The 18,945-nt window shown below is 45.6% G+C and overlaps 1 protein-coding gene across 7 annotated transcripts in view; it reads left to right on the top strand.

Annotated features, from left to right (window-relative positions):
- The window catches only part of LOC110538146 (voltage-dependent L-type calcium channel subunit beta-1), a 38,120-nt gene extending 19,436 nt beyond the window's left edge, over positions 1-18,684 (top strand). For 3 of the 7 annotated variants that reach the window (XM_036938206.1, XM_021624774.2, XM_036938209.1), the window contains 13 exons: positions 406-525; positions 869-991; positions 1,300-1,436; positions 1,923-1,990; positions 4,741-4,901; positions 9,005-9,085; positions 9,189-9,247; positions 9,396-9,505; positions 10,169-10,177; positions 13,512-13,663; positions 13,798-13,893; positions 14,102-14,287; positions 16,406-18,684. In XM_036938206.1, the coding sequence (XP_036794101.1) occupies positions 406-525; positions 869-991; positions 1,300-1,436; positions 1,923-1,990; positions 4,741-4,901; positions 9,005-9,085; positions 9,189-9,247; positions 9,396-9,505; positions 10,169-10,177; positions 13,512-13,663; positions 13,798-13,893; positions 14,102-14,287; positions 16,406-16,972 (1,869 nt within the window). In that variant the 3' untranslated portion in view covers positions 16,973-18,684. Of the gene's footprint in view, positions 1-405; positions 526-868; positions 992-1,299; positions 1,437-1,922; positions 1,991-4,740; positions 4,902-5,487; positions 5,517-9,004; positions 9,086-9,188; positions 9,248-9,395; positions 9,506-10,168; positions 10,178-13,511; positions 13,664-13,797; positions 13,894-14,101; positions 16,384-16,405 lie in introns of those variants that run through there. The other 4 variants (XM_036938208.1, XM_036938210.1, XM_036938207.1 and 1 more) reach the window with 4 other exon arrangements.
- Positions 18,685-18,945: the final 261 nt, after the last annotated feature.

Genomic DNA, 18,945 nt, shown 5'->3' with positions numbered 1-18,945 from the left:
GGTGTGTGTGTGTGTGTGTGGTTCCAGTAATACTATTGCTGTCTTTATTGTCCTTACTGGCACAGGGGTTTTATTCAAGGACGTGTGGTCATGCCATAGAATACGCTTGTGTGTACACACACACACACACACACACACACACACACACACACACACACACACACACACACACACACACACACACACACACACACACACACACACACACACACACACACACACACGCGCGCGCTCGTACAAACATACAGCACACTAGAAAAAATGACCATGCCACCATCTCCCACATTCTCCTTCTTTCCTTCTCTCTATACTTCCTATCTCTCTGCCCTCCTTTCTCTCTCACACATAAACCCTCACTCACTCTCTCACTTCCTTACTATGTCCCTGTGTGTGTGTGTGTTGCAGGGCTCTGCCGACTCCTACACCAGCCGGCCGTCGGACTCAGATGTGTCCCTGGAGGAGGACCCAGAGGCGCTGCGGAAGGAGGCAGACCTACAGGCCCTCGCCACCCTCGAGAAAGCAAAGGTCAGAGGTCACCATGGCCCTTCCCTGTGACCCTGTCCCTCTGTTATACAGTACAGCCATACAGAACAGCACAGTCTTTAACCATTCACCCCGACCCTAACTATACACCTGACTATTCTCGCTAACAGTGTCCCCTCAATGTTTTAGGCACACGGTTAACACATATTATAACATATATTTCTATTCAATTAACATTCATTAACAGTCTTCGTGACATAATAGACATTGAGCGACATGAGTTTAGTATCTCATCCTGTCTTGTCCACTCTGTCGCCCTCATGTCATTCTTATCCTCTATTCTCATTCTTTGTTCTGCCTTTTTCTTTTGCTCCCACCTCCCCAGACCAAACCAGTAGCCTTCGCTGTGCGGACGAATGTGGGCTACAACTCTGGGCCCAACGACGACGTCCCAGTGCAGGGCATGGCCATCTCCTTTGAAGCCAAAGACTTCCTACACATCAAAGAGGTACCGGAGCTGCGTAAACAACACTGGGCCGCCTTATTTCTTATTGTTAGATTGTTTCTGAAGATGAGTTAGTCCCCATACCCTTGAGCTTTACGAAGACGGCGGGATATTGTTCAGTTATAGTATGAACATCCGGTTCTATATATATATATATATATAATCTGATTGATGTGTCGATAAGCAAGCTAAGATGGCGGCGGCGGTTGCCTTGGCAACTACAGCAGGGGCTCTGAGCGAGGGAGGAGAAGACCGGTGTGTGTATTATTGGGTGGTATTGAGGTGTTTGTCTGTCTGTGTGCTCTGTGCAGAAGTACAATAATGACTGGTGGATTGGGCGTCTGGTGAAGGAGGGCTGTGAGGTGGGGTTCATCCCCAGCCCAGTCAAACTGGAGAACACCCGGCTACTGCAGGAGCAGAAGATGAGACAGAACCGCCTCAGCTCCAGGTACTGGCTGCTGCCCACACCCACGTCCCCTGGCACACATCATCACCCTGTCACTTTACGGCAACATAGATCAGTTACCTATCGACTCCGTCATATCAGAGCTGTTATCCAACAGGGTTGGGCTCAATTCGAATTGAAGGCAGTTAAATCAGAAAGTGATTTGAATTTGAAATAAGTAGCATCTACTTTTCCGTTTATTGAGAAGTCATTGGAAATAAATGCCCTTTTTTCCATTATTCAATTGTCATTTTAGTTTACTTTCTAAATTGACTGCCTTCAATTCGAATTGAGCCAACCTTGTTATCCAATTAGCTTCCACAGTGCATGCAACATAATACAGTACAATGATCACCAAATCAACAGTCACTACTTCACAACTAAAAATGGGAAAAGTTCAATTTATTTTCAATGACCATTTTTTTTCAGTCCACCTCACTTTTCACCAGTAACCATCCACTCATTGTTCTCTCCTCCACCCTTTTACAGTAAATCTGGTGGCAGCTCCAGCCTGGACGTTGCCACTGGAACACGCAGGCCCACCCCTCCTGGCACAGGTAAGGTCAGGGGTGGGGGGGTGTCATCTTCACCTCTCGGCTGGCTAGAAGAGACACACACACTACAGCACTGTGTGTGTGACGATAGATACAGCCCTCTGTCGCGGGCCTGTCGCTAATATTCCGTGTAGATTTTAATTGGATAGTTGGTGATCCATGATGAAACGGATATCTGCAGTGTGGAGGGGAGCGTCTCAGTGGGTGTGCTGCTGATACTGGAGTGAGATAGACAGAGAGAAGGAGAGGGATCCTAGCAGGTCATTAGTATGGCTAACAGGACCAGCCTGAAATAGAGCGGAGGATATAGTGCTCCTCTCATTAAATCTGATCACTACGCTTGGCCAGACCAGGGAGGTATCCCAAAGGGCACCCTGTCCCCTACATCGTGCACTAGTTTTGACCAAAGCCTTATTGGCCCTGGTCAAAGGTAATGCACTTTAATAGGAATAGGGTCCGATTTGAGACTCAGCCCATACCTTATGTGTTAGCACTGAGCAGCAACAGTGTAGTTCGGTTCAGTCATGCTGCTGGATAGACAGTACGGTTCACTGAGACGGAGGGAAATAAATAGACATAGAGACAGAAGGAAAGATTGATGGTGTGGAATTACAGAAATATATACACTACTGTTCAAAAGTTTGGGGTCACTTAGAAATGTCCTTGTTTTTGAAAGAGAAGCACATTTCCTTGTCCACTAAAATAACATCAAATTGATCAGAAATACAGTGTAGACATTGTTAATGTTGTAAATGACTATTGTAGCTGGAAACAGCAGATTATTATTTTATTTTTATTTTTTATTTTTTAAATGGAATATTTACATAGGTGTACAGAGGCCCATTATCAGCAACCATCACTCCTGTGTTCCAATGGCACGTTGTGTTAGCTAATCCAAGTTTAAAACACCAGTCTCAACGTCAACAGTGGTGACTCCGGGATGCTGGCCTTCTAGACAGAGTTCCTCTATCCAGTGTCTGTGTTCTTTTGCCCATCTTAATCTTTTTCTTTTATTGGCCAGTCTGAGATATGGCTTTTTCTTTGCAACTCTGCCTAGAAGGCCAGCATCCCAGAGTCACCTCTTCACTGTTGACGTTGAGACTGGTGTTTTGCGGGTACTATTTAATGAAGCTGCCAGTTAAGGACTTGTTAGGCGTCTGTTTCTCAAACTAGACACTCTAATATACTTGTCCTCTTGCTCAGATGTGCACTGGGGCCTCCCACTCCTCTTTCTATTCTGGTTAGAGCCAGTTTGCGCTGTTCTGTGAAGGGAGTAGTACACATCGGTGTACGAGAACTTCAGTTTCTTGCCAATTTCTCGCATGGAAGAGCCTTTATTTCACAGAACAAGAATAGACTGATGACTTTCAGAAGAAATGTCTTTATTTCTGGTAATTTTGATCCTGTAATTGAAGTCACAAATGCTGATGCTCCAGATACTCAACTAGTCTGAAGAAGGCCAGTTTTATTGCTTCTTTAATCAGAACAACAGTTTTCTGCTGTGCTAACATAATTGCAAAAGGGTTTTCTAATGATAAATTAGCCTTTTAAAATGATTAACTTGGATTAGCTAACACAACGTGCCATTGGAACACAGGAGTGGTGGTTGCTGATAATGGGCCTCTGTACGCCTATATAGATATTCCATTAAAAATCATCCGTTTCCAACCACAACAGTCATTTGCAACATTAAAAATGTCTACACTGTATTTCTGATACATTTGATGTTATTTTAATGGAAAAAAAATGTGCTTTCTTTCAAAAACAAGAACATTTCTAAGTGACCCCAAACTTTTGAAATGTAGTGTACATGTTTTTTTATCAGATAAGAACTGACTGGGAGTGAGTTCATTGAATAATTGAATTTAATTGAATTGAAGACAGACGGACTAGATCAGGCACGTAGATTGACTGTAACTGGCGTTGTTTCTCCGTTGATGGATGACCTAACAATGATGGATGTGTGACATTAAAACACGATAGTTATAGTATGGTTCTCTGTATCAACCATATTTGTTATACCTGAACTGATATACCAAAACCCCTCTTCCTGCCTGGCTGTGCCGGCTTAAAACACCCTTAGCCACATCCAAAACACAGAGCCCTCACCACCGTAACCAGTCCCAGCACACAGCAAACCCCTCTTCCTGCCTGACTGTGCCGGCTTAAAACACCCTTACCCACATCCAAAACACAGAGCCCTCACCACCGTAACCAGTCGCAGCACACAGCAAACCCTCCTCAAGGCAGCTACACACCTTTTTCTGCCTCCACCTCCTAGCACCTCTTCTTCTCTGCTCTCTCTCTGCTCTTTCTCTCGTCTCCGCCACTTCTTCTTCAGCAGTGGATGGCTCTCTCTTCCACCTCCTTTCTCTCCACATCTCTCGCTTACTCACTGTTCTGTTTCGATCGCTGTTTTTCTGACCTGCTCATACACTGATTTCGTAGTCACCTATTGACTTTTTATTTCAGCGCTGTTATTTCTGGTTCAGAACGCTGTCATTTCTCCCATTTCTAGATCTCAGATCGGAGTCTGTCCTACTCTCTGCTTTTGATTGCCTTGTCTTTTATTGATTACCTTTCTTATCATGCCTTTCTTGTCCTCCTTTTTCTCTTTCCTCCTTTTTTTCTCTGTCCTCGTTTCTCTGTTTCCATCTCCACCTTTTCTTCCTCTTTCACTATTGCTCGATATTTTTTCTCTCTTTCTGTCATTCCCTGTCCTCTCTCTCTCTCTACCCCGCCCCACCCCTCAGCTCATGTGGACATGTCCACGATGGCTTTTGACCTTGACCCCCTGGACCTGGATGCTGAGGAGCCCCCTGAGCCCCAGGGTGACCCTCACTCCCCCAAGGGCAGCGCAGGCAGCGTCACCTCCCCCCAGGGCCAAATCCACCGCCTGCCCTTCTTTAAGAAGGTAAAGCCCTCCAGGGGCCCCAGGCACTACGGCTGCTTCCCCTCCCCACCTCCCTTCAACCAAACCCCCCCTACTGCACGCAGCTATGGCCCAGTCCTAGGCTATAATAACCTTTGTCTGTCCCCACTAGCCCCTCCTACACCCTATCATCTCTGACTTACTGCCCTAAACTGACCCACCGTTCCCGCCGCTAGCTAGCGCCTGTCTGACTCCCTAATCCCGATTGGCCCCTCAGTCTCTGGTCACCACGGTAACGTTGAGTTCTGTTTTGCCTGTGTGTTTCTGCGCTGGTCAACTGGGGGAGGGGTTGGGCTAAAGACGAAACCTGAACATGTTCATACATTCAGCGATGCAAAAGCGATGTATGAATATTTGCCGACGGTGCGACTCTAAACAATAAATGTCATTATCGATCAGACTACAGTGGGTGTGGCCTCCGCTGTCCTATTGAACAGCTCCACTCCCAATTCCCAACTAACCGTCACCTGTCAATAACAACACGTCCTCTGTCTTTTGTGCTTTTTGTCTCTTTTTGTCCCTTTTGCTCTGTCTTCTCGTGGGGGTTGTGTGCGGAATGGTACTGTAGGTGGTCCGGCTAAACAGAAACAGAAGTCGGTGAGTCGGTGCTGACCTTTAATTCACCTTTACCTTCTGTTCTGTCTCATCCTCCTCCTCTTCCTCTCTGTTGTCTCTCCATGTTCCTCAGTCTGCTCACATGTCAGCTTATGCTAGAGCGAGTGGGAGGTGACTGGATTTGAACATTTCCTCATTTTTGTCAAGTTTTTCACTTATTCCCCAAGAAGAAGATTTCCATGTTGCAGTTGTCCCCAGGGATATTGTGTTCCAAAATGATCAATTAAGAAATTCTGGGAAATTATAGGGAGGAACTGTAGGAAGGGAAATGTTAGTTCCACCCCCCAAAATGCCAGCAGGGCTTCCATTTGTCTCTGTCGTCAGAGCTGATTGGGTAAACACGGGCTGTCAGTATGCAGTCAGAGCTGATTGGGTAAACACGGGCTGTCAGTGTGCAGGCGTGTCACTGCCCCTGTCACACACGGTTCTGGTGAACGTTAATGCTCCCTGATGTGTTTTCATTCCCATTCTGGATGGCTGCTTTGAGTGACAGCCAATAGCCTATCATCAGCCCGCCTCGCTATCCCTCCCTATCTCAGAGCTGTCAACACAGCTTTGATCCCGTAGATACAGGAGACTGTGGAGGCAGAGGCACGCTTTGTCCTCCAATAGCAAAAACACTTTCTATAGCTTACGTGAAAGTTCATGTTATTCAGAAGAAGCAACATAAATAGTGATCCACAGTACACCTCCCTCAGCACTGCCCCTCTAGAGATGAGCACCGTTTGGAAAAGTTCTTAAGTGTATTTTTTAGATGTAGTGAATCGTAATGAGGTGAACTGCGTCCACTGCCTGGTTGTGGAGGTGTGGCTTTATGTAACGTAACGGAACTTAGTGGAGGAGAGCTCTTCAAGCCTCAATGCTACTGCTCTCAGTGCACTAAAGTGCTGCATGGAATACAGAGGAGAAGGCGTGCTGAGAATACAGAGAGCTGACACCGAATACACACGAGCACCCTACAGGTGTAGGATCTTAATTGGATCCCTTTTTGTTGCTGAGAATCTTGAAGCTCATTTGCATTTCCTGCAGCGTGATTTACATACATTTACTGAAAACCCACACTAGCACACCGTTATATTAACAGTATTGCACTTTTCATGCACACTACTTTTGGCCAGCTATTAGCCTAACCATGGATCAACCAACGTTATGGACTAAGCCTTCAAATGGGTCAAATGAAGAGCCTACATCTGTATTCTCCTCATGCCTTCCTATCTGTTAGTGGATAGACCATGGGACCTGTTCTCCTCTCACCTGTCATTCCAAAACAGGACGCTTTCTATAACAGAGCAGATGCTTATAGATGCGGTGTTGGGCAGATGAATCATGCTCCTCATGATTCATATTGATGGAATGTTAATGTATGCGTTTTGTTTTACTTGTTAGAATATTGATTGACCGTGTGTGGGTGTTTTGCGTAAGAGTGCATGTCATTTTCAATGTGATTTGAGTGTTTGAAGTAAGTGTCTTGAGAAATGTATGCTCTGTATGTTGGTTCAAAATGAGGTATCTTTTTGTATGTTTAGTGTGTGCTTGTTGTCCGTTTTCTCTGGGCCTAAAAACCCATTTGGCTCGGTGTCTATCTGGCTTCTTCCTATACAGCAATTGGGGTCTACCACACAGATACAGTGGGGCAAAAAAGTATTTAGTCAGCCACCAATTGTGCAAGGTCTCCCACTTAAAAAGATGAGAGGCCTGTAATTTTCATCATAGGTACACTTCAACTATGACAGACAAAATGAGAGAAATAAAATCCAGAAAATCACATTGTAGGATTTTTAATGAATTTATTTGCAAATTATGGTGGAAAATAAGTATTTGGTCAATGACAAAAGTTTATCTCAATACTTTGTTATATACCCTTTGTTGGCAATGACAGAGGTCAAACGTTTTCTGTAAGTCTTCAAGGTTTTCACACACTGTTGCTGGTATTTTGGCCCATTCCTCCATGCAGATCTCCTCTAGAGCAATGATGTTTTGGGGCTGTTGCTGGGCAACACGGACTTTCAACTCCCTCCAAAGATTTTCTATGGGGTTGAGATCTGGAGACTGGCTAGGCCACTCCAGGACCTTGAAATGCTTCTTACGAAGCCACTCCTTCGTTGCCCGGGCGTTGTGTTTGGGATCATTGTCATGCTGAAAGACCCAGCCACGTTTCATCTTCAATGTCCTTGCTGATGGAAGGAGGATTTCACTCAAAATCTCACGATACATGGCCCCATTCATTCTTTCCTTTACATGGATCAGTCGTCCTGGTCCCTTTGCAGAAAAACAGCCCCAAAGCATGATGTTTCCACCCCCATGCTTCACAGTAGGTATGGTGTTCTTTGGATGCAACTCAGCATTCTTTGTCCTCCAAACACGACGAGTTGAGTTTTTACCAAAAAGTTATATTTTGGTTTCATCTGACCATATGACATTCTCCCAATCTTCTTCTGGATCATCCAAATGCTCTCTAGAAAACTTCAGACGGGCCTGGACATGTACTGGCTTAAGCAGGGGGACACGTCTGGCACTGCAGGATTTGAGTCCCTGGCGGCGTAGTGTGTTACTGATGGTAGGCTTTGTTACTTTGGTCCCAGCTCTCTGCAGGTCATTCACTAGGTCCTCCCATGTGGTTCTGGGATTTTTGCTCACCGTTCTTGTGATCATTTTGACCCCACGGGGTGAGATCTTGCGTGGAGCCCCAGATCGAGGGAGATTATCAGTGGTCTTGTATGTCTTCCATTTCCTAATAATTGCTCCCACAGTTGATTTCTTCAAACCAAGCTGCTTACCTATTGCAGATTCAGTCATCCCAGCCTGGTGCAAGTCTACAATTTTGTTTCTGGTGTCCTTTGACAGCTCTTTGGTCTTGGCCATAGTGGAGTTTGGAGTGTGACTGTTTGAGGTTGTGGACAGGTGTCTTTTATACCGATAACAAGTTCAAACAGGTGCCATTTAATACAGGTAATGAGTGGAGGACAGAGGAGCCTATTAAAGAAGAAGTTACAGGTCTGTGAGAGCCAGAAATCTTGCTTGTTTGTAGGTGACCAAATACTTATTTTCCACCATAATTTGCAAATAAATTCCATTCTCTTCACCATTCTCCATAGCTCATTCTGATCCAGTTGAATTATAGTTTATTTAATTTGCTATGACTGGGAGAGCAGACTTGAGAAATGGAAATGAGTGCTTTCTGTGAATTTTTTGCGCTTGGTCTTGGTGCTTTTATCTTCTCCAAGAAAATAAATGGTCTCTGTCTGAAATGCTTTATATATCATTCTGACTGTACAGAGAGAAGGGAGAGTGTTGATTTATGTGTGTGTTTCTGTGGCCGTAGGTTGTGCAGCTCCGTATGTGTGCGTACAAAGTGGCTATAGGTTGTGCGTCTCAGAGTATGCGTGAGCTCTGTTCGTGTGTATGTCTTTGTTCAGACACAGTGGTTATAGTGTCTCACCCCGCTCTTGGGGCTCTCCTGTCTGACTCAGATGGAGCATGTCCCCCCTTACGACGTGGTCCCCTCCATGAGACCCATCATTCTAGTGGGGCCGTCACTGAAGGGCTACGAGGTAAGGCTACTGTGTAGCTCAATCTCCCCAACTGTCTTCATTGTTTATTATACCGGTCATATCCCACGCCTCGGTTGTTCTTCTTCTCCTCGTCTCCCACCAGGTGACTGACATGATGCAAAAGGCTCTCTTTGACTTTCTCAAGCACAAGTTTGAGGGCAGGTGAGTTTCTGGCCAGCCAGAGAACATGACTGAAATATTTTTACCATATTTAGTAAAGGTTGAAAACGTCTTCAACTTAGTATTTAGTTAACCTGCTTTTAGACGTTTCCAGTTCTCAGCCCTGATTGGTTGATCGTTTTTCTTCCAGGATATCCATCACCCGGGTGACCGCAGACATCTCCCTTGCCAAGCGCTCGGTCCTCAACAACCCCAGTAAACACACCATCATCGAGCGCTCCAGCACCCGCTCCAGCCTGGGTAAGACAGGACCAGTAGGGCAAGACATCCTTGTACCTTTGTGATCCACGTGATCCATTTCCAAAAGCTTTGTTTGTTCATGTTTCTTATCATACGTTGGGCCATTGTGTTGTTACCTTTCACTATCAGTGTTTTCATATATCCATCTTAGCTTGTGTAAGTATTTGATCCAGCTGATGACCTGCCTGACTCTAAATGAAATGCCAGTTTGTACTTGGACAATGACTGGTGTTTACCTGTCACCGAGTATTGGGATAAAGATATTTAAAAGTATTGTTTCTGTTGGTGATAGCTACCTGGTCAGCAAAAGGTCAGGGAATATTGGATGTTAGCATCTATTGATAACATACAGTAGGGAGCCTCATAGTCAATTGAATTGAATTACACAAATGTTTTTACATCAATCCGTTCCTTTTGGCATAGATTCGATATCAGTGAGTAGGGCTAAGCACAGGACAGCAAGGCCCCTCTAGAGGAGAGGCTAGCTGAGCAGAGAGGGGCAGTGTAGCCTGTCCATGGGAACCTGAAAGGGTTGTTCTACCTTTAATTACTCACTGCCCCTCTCTGATCTGGCCTCTTCTCTTTCTCCATCCTGTCTTTTCCTACCCTCCACCCACCTGTCCCTCTCTCCCACCTTCCCTCCCCTCGCTCTGCGTCTCTCAGACGTACTGGGTACGTATGCTCTCAACCCCACGAGGAAGACAACCAAGAGCTTTTTTTCTCTGTTCTCCTCCCCTGTCTGTCTCTCACTACTCTCCTCATACACTCATACCTCATGCATCTGTCTGCCTGTCTGTTCCTCACACATGTTTGTGAAAGCCTGTTGCTTGCAGTAATAACAATTTGAACTAAGGCTTGGAAAGAGTAGACTAATTACACAGCAGAATGAGTGCTCGGTGGGTCTGGTGGCTCTAGGCTGCTCAGCTGAGCGTCTGCCTGCTGTCTGTCTGTCTGTCTGTCTGTCTGTCTGTGTCTGTCTGGGGTTATGGGGAAATGTGATAGCGGGTCTGGGGGGGCAACTGTGATCAGGGAGGAGTGTACAGGGGAAGTTGATACTCCCCCCCCCCATCCCCCGTTGCCTCCCACCCTGTGGCCCAGAATTAGGGACCCGACTGTAAAGCAACATGTAACAACACTTTACCTACAAGGAGCCTGTATGCATACTGAAACTCAAGCACAATTAGACTTTCATATATTAATGTGTTTTATATACCATACAGTGCCTTGCGAAAGTATTCGGCCCCTTTGAACTTTGCGACCTTTTGCCACATTTCAGGCTTCAAACATAAAGATATAAAACTGTATTTTTTTGTGAAGAATCAACAAGTGGGACACAATCATGAAGTGGAACGACATTTATTGGATATTTCAAACTTTTTTAACAAATCAAAACCTGAAAAATTGGGCCTGAAAACCTGAAAAATTATTCAGCCCCTTTACTTTCAGTGCAGCAAACTCTCTCCAGAAGTTCAGTGAGGATCTCTGAATGATCCAATGTTGACCTAAAGGACTAATGATGATAAATACAATCCACCTGTGTGTAATCAAGTCTCCGTATAAATGCACCTGCACTGTGATAGTCTCAGAGGTCCGTTAAAAGTGCAGAGAGCATCATGAAGAACAAGGAACACACCAGGCAGGTCCGAGATACTGTTGTGAAGAAGTTTAAAGCCGGATTTGGATACAAAAAGATTTCCCAAGCTTTAAACATCCCAAGGAGCACTGTGCAAGCGATAATATTGAAATGGAAGGAGTATCAGACCACTGCAAATCTACCAAGACCTGGCCGTCCCTCTAAACTTTCAGCTCATACAAGGAGAAGACTGATCAGAGATGCAGCCAAGAGGCCCATGATCACTCTGGATGAACTGCAGAGATCTACAGCTGAGGTGGGAGACTCTGTCCATAGGACAACAATCAGTCGTATATTGCACAAATCTGGCCTTTATGGAAGAGTGGCAAGAAGAAAGCCATTTCTTAAAGATATCCATAAAAAGTGTCGTTTAAAGTTTGCCACAAGCCACCTGGGAGACACACCAAACATGTGGAAGAAGGTGCTCTGGTCAGATGAAACCAAAATTGAACTTTTTGGCAACAATGCAAAACGTTATGTTTGGCGTAAAAGCAACACACCATCCCCACTGTCAAACATGGTGGTGGCAGCATCATGGTTTGGGCCTGCTTTTCTTCAGCAGGGACAGGGAAGGTGGTTAAAATTGATGGGAAGATGGATGGAGCCAAATACAGGACCATTCTGGAAAAAAACCTGATGGAGTCTGCAAAAGACCTGAGACTGGGATGGAGATTTGTCTTCCAACAAGACAATGATCCAAAACATAAAGCAAAATCTACAATGGAATGGTTCAAAAATAAACATATCCAGGTGTTAGAATGGCCAAGTCAAAGTCCAGACCTGAATCCAATCGAGAATCTGTGGAAAGAACTGAAAACTGCTGTTCACAAATGCTCTCCATCCAACCTCACTGAGCTCGAGCTGTTTTGCAAGGAGGAATGGGAAAAAATTTCAGTCTCTCGATGTGCAAAACTGATAGAGACATACCCCAAGCGACTTACAGCTGTAATTGCAGCAAAAGGTGGCGCTACAAAATATTAACTTAAGGGGGCTGAATAATTTTGCACGCCCAATTTTTCAGTTTTTGATTTGTTAAAAAAGTTAGAAATATCCAATAAATGTCGTTCCACTTTATGATTGTGTCCCACTTGTTGTTGATTCTTCACAAAAAAAATTAAGTTACATATCTTTATGTTTGAAGCCTGAAATGTGGCAAAAGGTCGCAAAGTTCAAGGGGGCCGAATACTTTCGCAAGGCACTGTACATCATTGGTTACTACCAATCTCTGATACAGGGAACGCATTCTTCACAGAGATGCAGTGTAAATAGAGGGAATTTGGAGGTTAATAAAAGCTAGGACAGTTTGTTAGGTTTTCATTATTTTAGGTAAAGTTCATTTCTCTTATCTCTCTGCAGAGCTTCTGGTCGCTGCCTTCCACCTGCAGGTTTAATTCCCTTTCTACTTCAGCCCTTCAGAGGGAGACTGTCTGAAGCCCGCAGCCCCTCTGCAAATTACCTGTCCCCTGTTTATGTAATTGTGGCTGGGGTTGCTACCAGAAGCTCCACAGAGAGATAATGTAATTGTGGCTGGAACACCCCCCCCCCCCCCTCCCTCCAATGAAATTGAACACACATCTGAGCGTATGATAAATGGGGACAGCCACGCTGTTAAAACCATACAGGCTCTTCTAGGGTTTTGCTGAAGGAGAATAAGAGTGTACAAAGCCGAGAACATCCAAACAGACTAATACGTTTGCTCTGCCTGATAGCTCTAACAGCGAATGCTATCACACTTCATCACTTTCAGATGGTTTTATTCGCTGACATGTTCAGAACGGTATATCAAGTGCCACCACATGCATCTCATTCTTACAAGCCTCCTTCCTTCCCGAGTTTGAGTTGATGTAAAAAGTTGTGTTAGAGACCATGTTTACCAGTTGCAAAACATCAGTTACTGCTCGTTGGAATGTGGCAACAGAATGAGAATGCCCTTATGTTCCATTTAGTGGTGTGTAAATGGAATATCTAATGCGATGGGTTCTGTTTCACATGCACCGAACCTCTTGCCAAAATGTTGACATGCATGATAGTGTTAACATGCCACGTTTTCATGTGCTTGTGTGTATCCTGTTTATTTTGAAATTGTGTGTGTGTGTGTGTGTGTGTGTGTGTGTGTGTGTGTGTGTGTGTGTGTGTGTGTGTGTGTGTGTGTGTGTGTGTGTGTGTGTGTGTGTGTGTGTGTGTGAGAGTGAGTGAGTGTGATATGAGTTATCAAAGTGGCAATAGTCACACGGATCTCCCTGTATACTCCAGAAGGGATTTAAATGTGGACAGAATTGAGATCTGACAACCAATTCAATTTGTATACTCTGTGTGTTCAGACACCTACTACACCCTGTTACTTATTGCATTTCTGTGTTCTCTACCACATAGCGGAGGTGCAGAGTGAGATTGAGCGTATCTTTGAGCTGGCCCGCACCCTGCAGCTGGTTGCCCTAGACGCAGACACCATCAACCACCCCTCTCAGCTGGCTAAGACCTCCCTGGCTCCTATCATTGTCTACATCAAAATAGCCTCACCTAAGGTACCCCCTGAATTTGTGGTCGATTGACTTCCTCTATCACGTCCTACTGAAATGTCATGTATGTGACTGAAATGTCTGTAGATGTGACATCTCTGTCAGTGACCAGCGGTATGTTGTTGCCTGTTTCCCTTCAGGTCCTCCAGAGGCTCATTAAATCCCGGGGGAAGTCCCAGGCCAAACACCTGAATGTGCAGATGGTGGCAGCAGACAAGCTGGCCCAGTGCCCCCCTGTGAGTGTCTGTCTGTGGCCCTGGATTCCATGGCCGAAAGGCACATGTTCTTACATGCTGTTTGCCCTGAACAAATTAATTCACAATTACCCGTCTGAACAATGGCATTGGCTTAACATTGAAATGAAATGCCCTTTTAGGTAGCTGGCTGAATCTCTGACGTTGACAGGTGAGACACTAACATAATGTCCCTCTGTGTTGTATGTAGGAGCTGTTTGACATCATCCTGGATGAGAACCAGCTGGAGGACGCCTGTGAGCATCTGGCTGACTACCTGGAGGCCTACTGGAAGGCCACCCACCCCCCCAGCAGTAACCCCCCCAACCCCCTCCTCAACCGCACCATGGCCACGGCCGCCCTGGCCGCCTCCCCAGAGCCTGTCTCCAACCTGCAGGTACAGGTGCTCACCTCCCTGCGCCGCAACCTGGAGTTCTGGCCCGGCCTGGATGGCCCCGGGGCCGAGCATGGGAAAGTGGCCGAGCACGCTCTCTAAAGGCCAGCTGTGGGGGACGGCTCAGGGGGAGCGACACCGCCTTCCTAACCCAAACCCGGCTGCCTGCTCTCCAGATATATCTCCTCCCATCCTCCCTCTCTCCATCCCTCCCTTTGACCTGAAAGAAGAAACCTAGTCACATTGTTTAGACCACATTCTCATTCATAATACTGTATAGAGAAACACTACATACATGGAGAGATGGAAGGGGCTGTTAACTGGAGAGTGTATACTGCGTCCATCACATTGGATCCAATTGAGCACAGACATTCATATTCACACACACACACACACACACACACACATCAGAGTGCTCAGAACAATATAGGCCCCACACATTACTGTGAAAGCCTTCTGCATTAGAAAACACCCACACACAAACAGAGAGCTTCGTCCTCTTTGAGAGAACCTCTCTGCAAATGACACAGAGCAACACACACAGCAAAATTAGCAAAGGAGAGTTTATATGGGCAGGACACTGGTTCCAGACCAAACCAACACTGGGGAGGGTTTTCTGTGAGAATAACACACTCACACAATCACATTGGAGTTGTGAAATGAATTGACGGGCGCAGTTATTGGATGAAATGAAATCCTCCATCTGTCCATCAGTCAGAGAGGTACAATACCCCTGTCTCTGGTCTGCTGCCGATTCCCTGTTTACTGTAATTGGTTGAGAAAATGGAGTTGTGTGCCCCTTACCCAACCTCAGGGCTCCCTGCCTGGCCTCCTTTCTTCAGCACTCCTTTATCGTCTGGGAAACGGTGTCCAGTTTACTTCCCTTCTCCGTGTTGCCATGGCACCGTCCCTGAAAAGGAGCGAATCATCTCGGCCGCTTGGCCAATGTGTGCCTTGTTGTTGTGGCATCATTTCTAGTTTTCTGATTTGTGTGGCGTGGCAGGGATGGGCTGTGTGTGTGTGAGAGCATGCATATGCGTGCGCGCGTGTGTGTAAAGTGATGTGGGCCATGACTAATAGGAATGTCCTATTTCATGAATTCACACAGGAAACTCTAACCAGCAGAAAAATGATAATCTTGGGTCTCATCTCCAATCAGCCACTGGCTTCAGCCAAATTACATACAGCATGACTCATGACTGTCACAGTCCAAGACCTTGTGAAAGTGTCCAAGCTGCTTCCATATATCAATGAGTTATACCCACAGAATTGATTTAATTGTGTTCATTTAGACATAAATGCACTATTATGAACAGTGCTTTCTCTGATTCAGTAGGTCATATTTTATATGGTGCGGCTAGCTGTACATTGTCTTAAGTCAGATAGCGCGTCAATTCCGCCTGCACTGATCTGTCTCTGTCGAGGGCCGAGCGTCGCGTAACACAATCTGACAAAAGAGAATGGCGGCTGTATAGATTCATTAGAATTCGTTCAGTTGGAGGAGATTTTGTTCAGTTATTATTTTACTGTCCATGGGTGTGACTAAGCTCTGCCTATTCAAAGTCATTAGCAAGGATCAGCCAAATGTTGGCTTCACCCAACTCTAAAGTGTCTTGTTAAGTGTGCTGAGTTAAACAGAATGTAATACTTACTCCTTAGGATGAGGACCATGCTTGTGAATGAAGAGATATCACAATTAGTTGAAACATCATTTTAGCTGCTGTGAAAAATCAGCCATAAGAGGGCACTGTTGGTCTTGCAGCCAGGAGCTGGACATGGTGTTTCGCTTGCCTAATGACTGCATAGCTGTTTCTCTTACAGATGATGAATGAACACATTACTGTAGTCTATGGAAAAGAGTCTGCGTGCATGTATTAAATACAACAAAGAATGTCACTTTGACCAAGTAATTATTTACACGGTGTGTTTTAAGTACTGCATAAATATATCCATTGTTATACTGTAAACCTCTATGTGTTGCATTGCGAACTGACTGACTGACATTACTGATATCCTGTTTGATCTAACTGCACCCTAACCTGCCCTAACCCTGTTGACTAACCCACTGCCCGGGCCTTGTTCTGTCTCACTGTGTCTATGCATGGCGTGTGGTGTGGGCAGGGCTCGCTGCAGGGGCCGTACCTGGTGACCGGAGAACAGAAGCGAGAAGGGCCTCTGTCGGAGTGCGGTGGTAGCGGCAGTCTCCATGACTACCAGAGTGACCAGGGAGGGAAGCAGCAACCGCAGCAGCAGAAGCAGCAGACCTACATGCACTCCTCACGGGGCCAGCTACGGGCAGGGGGTGGGAGGGGCCTGTCCCGGCAGGACACCTTCGACTCTGAGACTCAGGGCAGTCGGGACTCGGCCTACACTGAAGCAGGGGACTCTTGCATGGACATTGAGACCGACCCCTACGAGGAGTCTGAGATGTACCGCGGGGTAGGGGGCGGGGGCAGCCGCCTCCACCTGGCCCAGCACCATGGCCGGCAGGCCTCCTGGGAAGACGAGGGGGCCGAGCCGGACCAGGAGAACCTCAACCACCCTCCCATGGCCTCCCATACCCAGCCTGGGCAACATGGCCGGGCCAAGCTAAGGGAGAGGTACTGCCAGGAACCCGGGGACACCGGCACCAACATGGGCCGCAACAAGAACCAGGAGGACTGGGGGAGGGACGTGTACATCCGCTGAACACACATCACAACATATGGGCTAGGAGGCTGACGGACAGACTGGGGGAGGAAGGGGAGGGAGGGAGGGAGGAAGTTCACGGTTAGGGCTAGGGGGTTAGCGGGGAGAGGATGCTGGGTTTGGGGGCCATGCCAATCAGAGGCTCATGAATTAATCTGTTTACAACCCTATTAAAGAGGTACTTTTCTCATGGTTGAGTACGCTGTAAAGAAGAAAACAACTGCCAGACGCCATCCACCTCATCCAGATATTTTAGCTATATTCAATTCATTTATGTTTTGAGAAAAAAAGCAGTTTGGTTGGTCTCTTTTTAGTTTATTTTGTTAGTACTACTGCATGAATACCATGGAATCCTACTGAACTGACAGCACGAGGACAGTTATCATTATGATTATGAATTCATCATTGTGTGATCTGTATGGCTTAATCTCTGTAGTGTAGAATGTGAAGGCTGATAGAGCTGTAGTCTGTCATGTCTGTCCTCTGCAGTCTTAAACAGGGTTGTATGTCCCATGTACAGTACAGAGCATCAGGGTCTCTATCCCCACAGCTTCAGGCTCAGCTTCAGGATTCAGACACTTTCAGGATGGATCCTAAGCTTTTTGAGTCCCTCTCCTCCAATTCCTCATCACCCAGACCTTAAAAGCTATCTGGATGGAAAAGTTGCCATAATGTCTTCAGAATAGTTTGAGATAATTGGTTTCTTCGTTTGACGCTTACCTTAATGTTAAGAATAAAAGGAAACACCCCAAAGATACTACTTCTTCTTCCCTAACCGACTTCAGCCATAGCATTGCAATAGAACTGTATTTGTCTGGTCTGGTTGTCCCCATCTGTTTACTGCTATTTTAGGGATACTGTCTGTCTGTGGGTGATAGCTTTGCTCCTGTAATATAGATTTGTCTTTTTGAATGTGGTTCATAAGCAGCACTACAGTAGTAGTCACGTGAATGAAATGTCCTACCTAATAGTCTCTCACACCCTCAGACTTTACTTCAAGAACTCCAATCACAAGTGCCGGAATGTTTCGCCAAGCCACGCCCACCATTGTCATGGCGGGATGTCTTATCTCTTGTCACACTCACTGTTTTCATATGTGTGTCTTTACTGTATGTGTCTTCTTGGCAACTACCCTGCACTGTAGCCCACCCTGTCGCTCCAGCACGATGTCCACCACCATCTTGTTTTCTCTGCACCAGCTTTGTGTTGTCTACGTGTTACAGGGCACACTAACAGTTATGTAAGAGTTGTTTTGCGTGGTAAATCACCCCAAACGTTCAACCAAACGGCTAGCTTGTCTGAATGTCAGATGCCATGCACTTCACTTCTTGATTTCTGTCTGACTTTAGTGGTGGTTTTTTTCCTGTGGACATTTGCATTTTATAAGGTCCTCAGTTCTTTAGCGCTAGTGAGAAGAGTGTAAAGGGGGGGTGGAGGATAGGTACAACACATGGTCTTTAACTCAGTTAACTAAATGGAGGATCCACAAATGTCTTTGGTGGGCTCCTTCTGCCCACCCCTTCAGTCAAATAAATAACTATTAAATAATAATTCGTAAATAATGTTTATTGTTGCGTTATCGCAATTGTTAAAAAGATGGAAGAACATGTATCATTGGTGCCTGATTGTAGCTACATTTTGCTTTTTCTGCCTTTCATTTTTAATCTGTGGATAAATTCGTATTTTAATTAAAATTTTAATCAGAAGAAAAAGGTGCTTGGGAATTTCATTGTGTCACTCCTTTGATCAAATAATTCACATACACGTGGTTATCAGATGTTAATGCGAGTGTGGTGAAATGCTTGTGCTTCTCGTTCCGACAGTGCAATAATATCTAACCAGTAATCTAACAATTCCACAACAACTACCTAATACACACAAATGTAAAGGGATGGAATAAGAATATGTACATATAAATATATGGATGAGTGATGACCGAGCGGCATAGGCAAGATGCAATAGATGGTATAAGA

This window comes from Oncorhynchus mykiss, chromosome 12, assembly GCF_013265735.2.
Source record: "Oncorhynchus mykiss isolate Arlee chromosome 12, USDA_OmykA_1.1, whole genome shotgun sequence".
In the NCBI taxonomy this organism is placed as follows: domain Eukaryota; kingdom Metazoa; phylum Chordata; class Actinopteri; order Salmoniformes; family Salmonidae; genus Oncorhynchus; species Oncorhynchus mykiss.
This window is presented reverse-complemented; position numbering and strand designations above follow the sequence as displayed.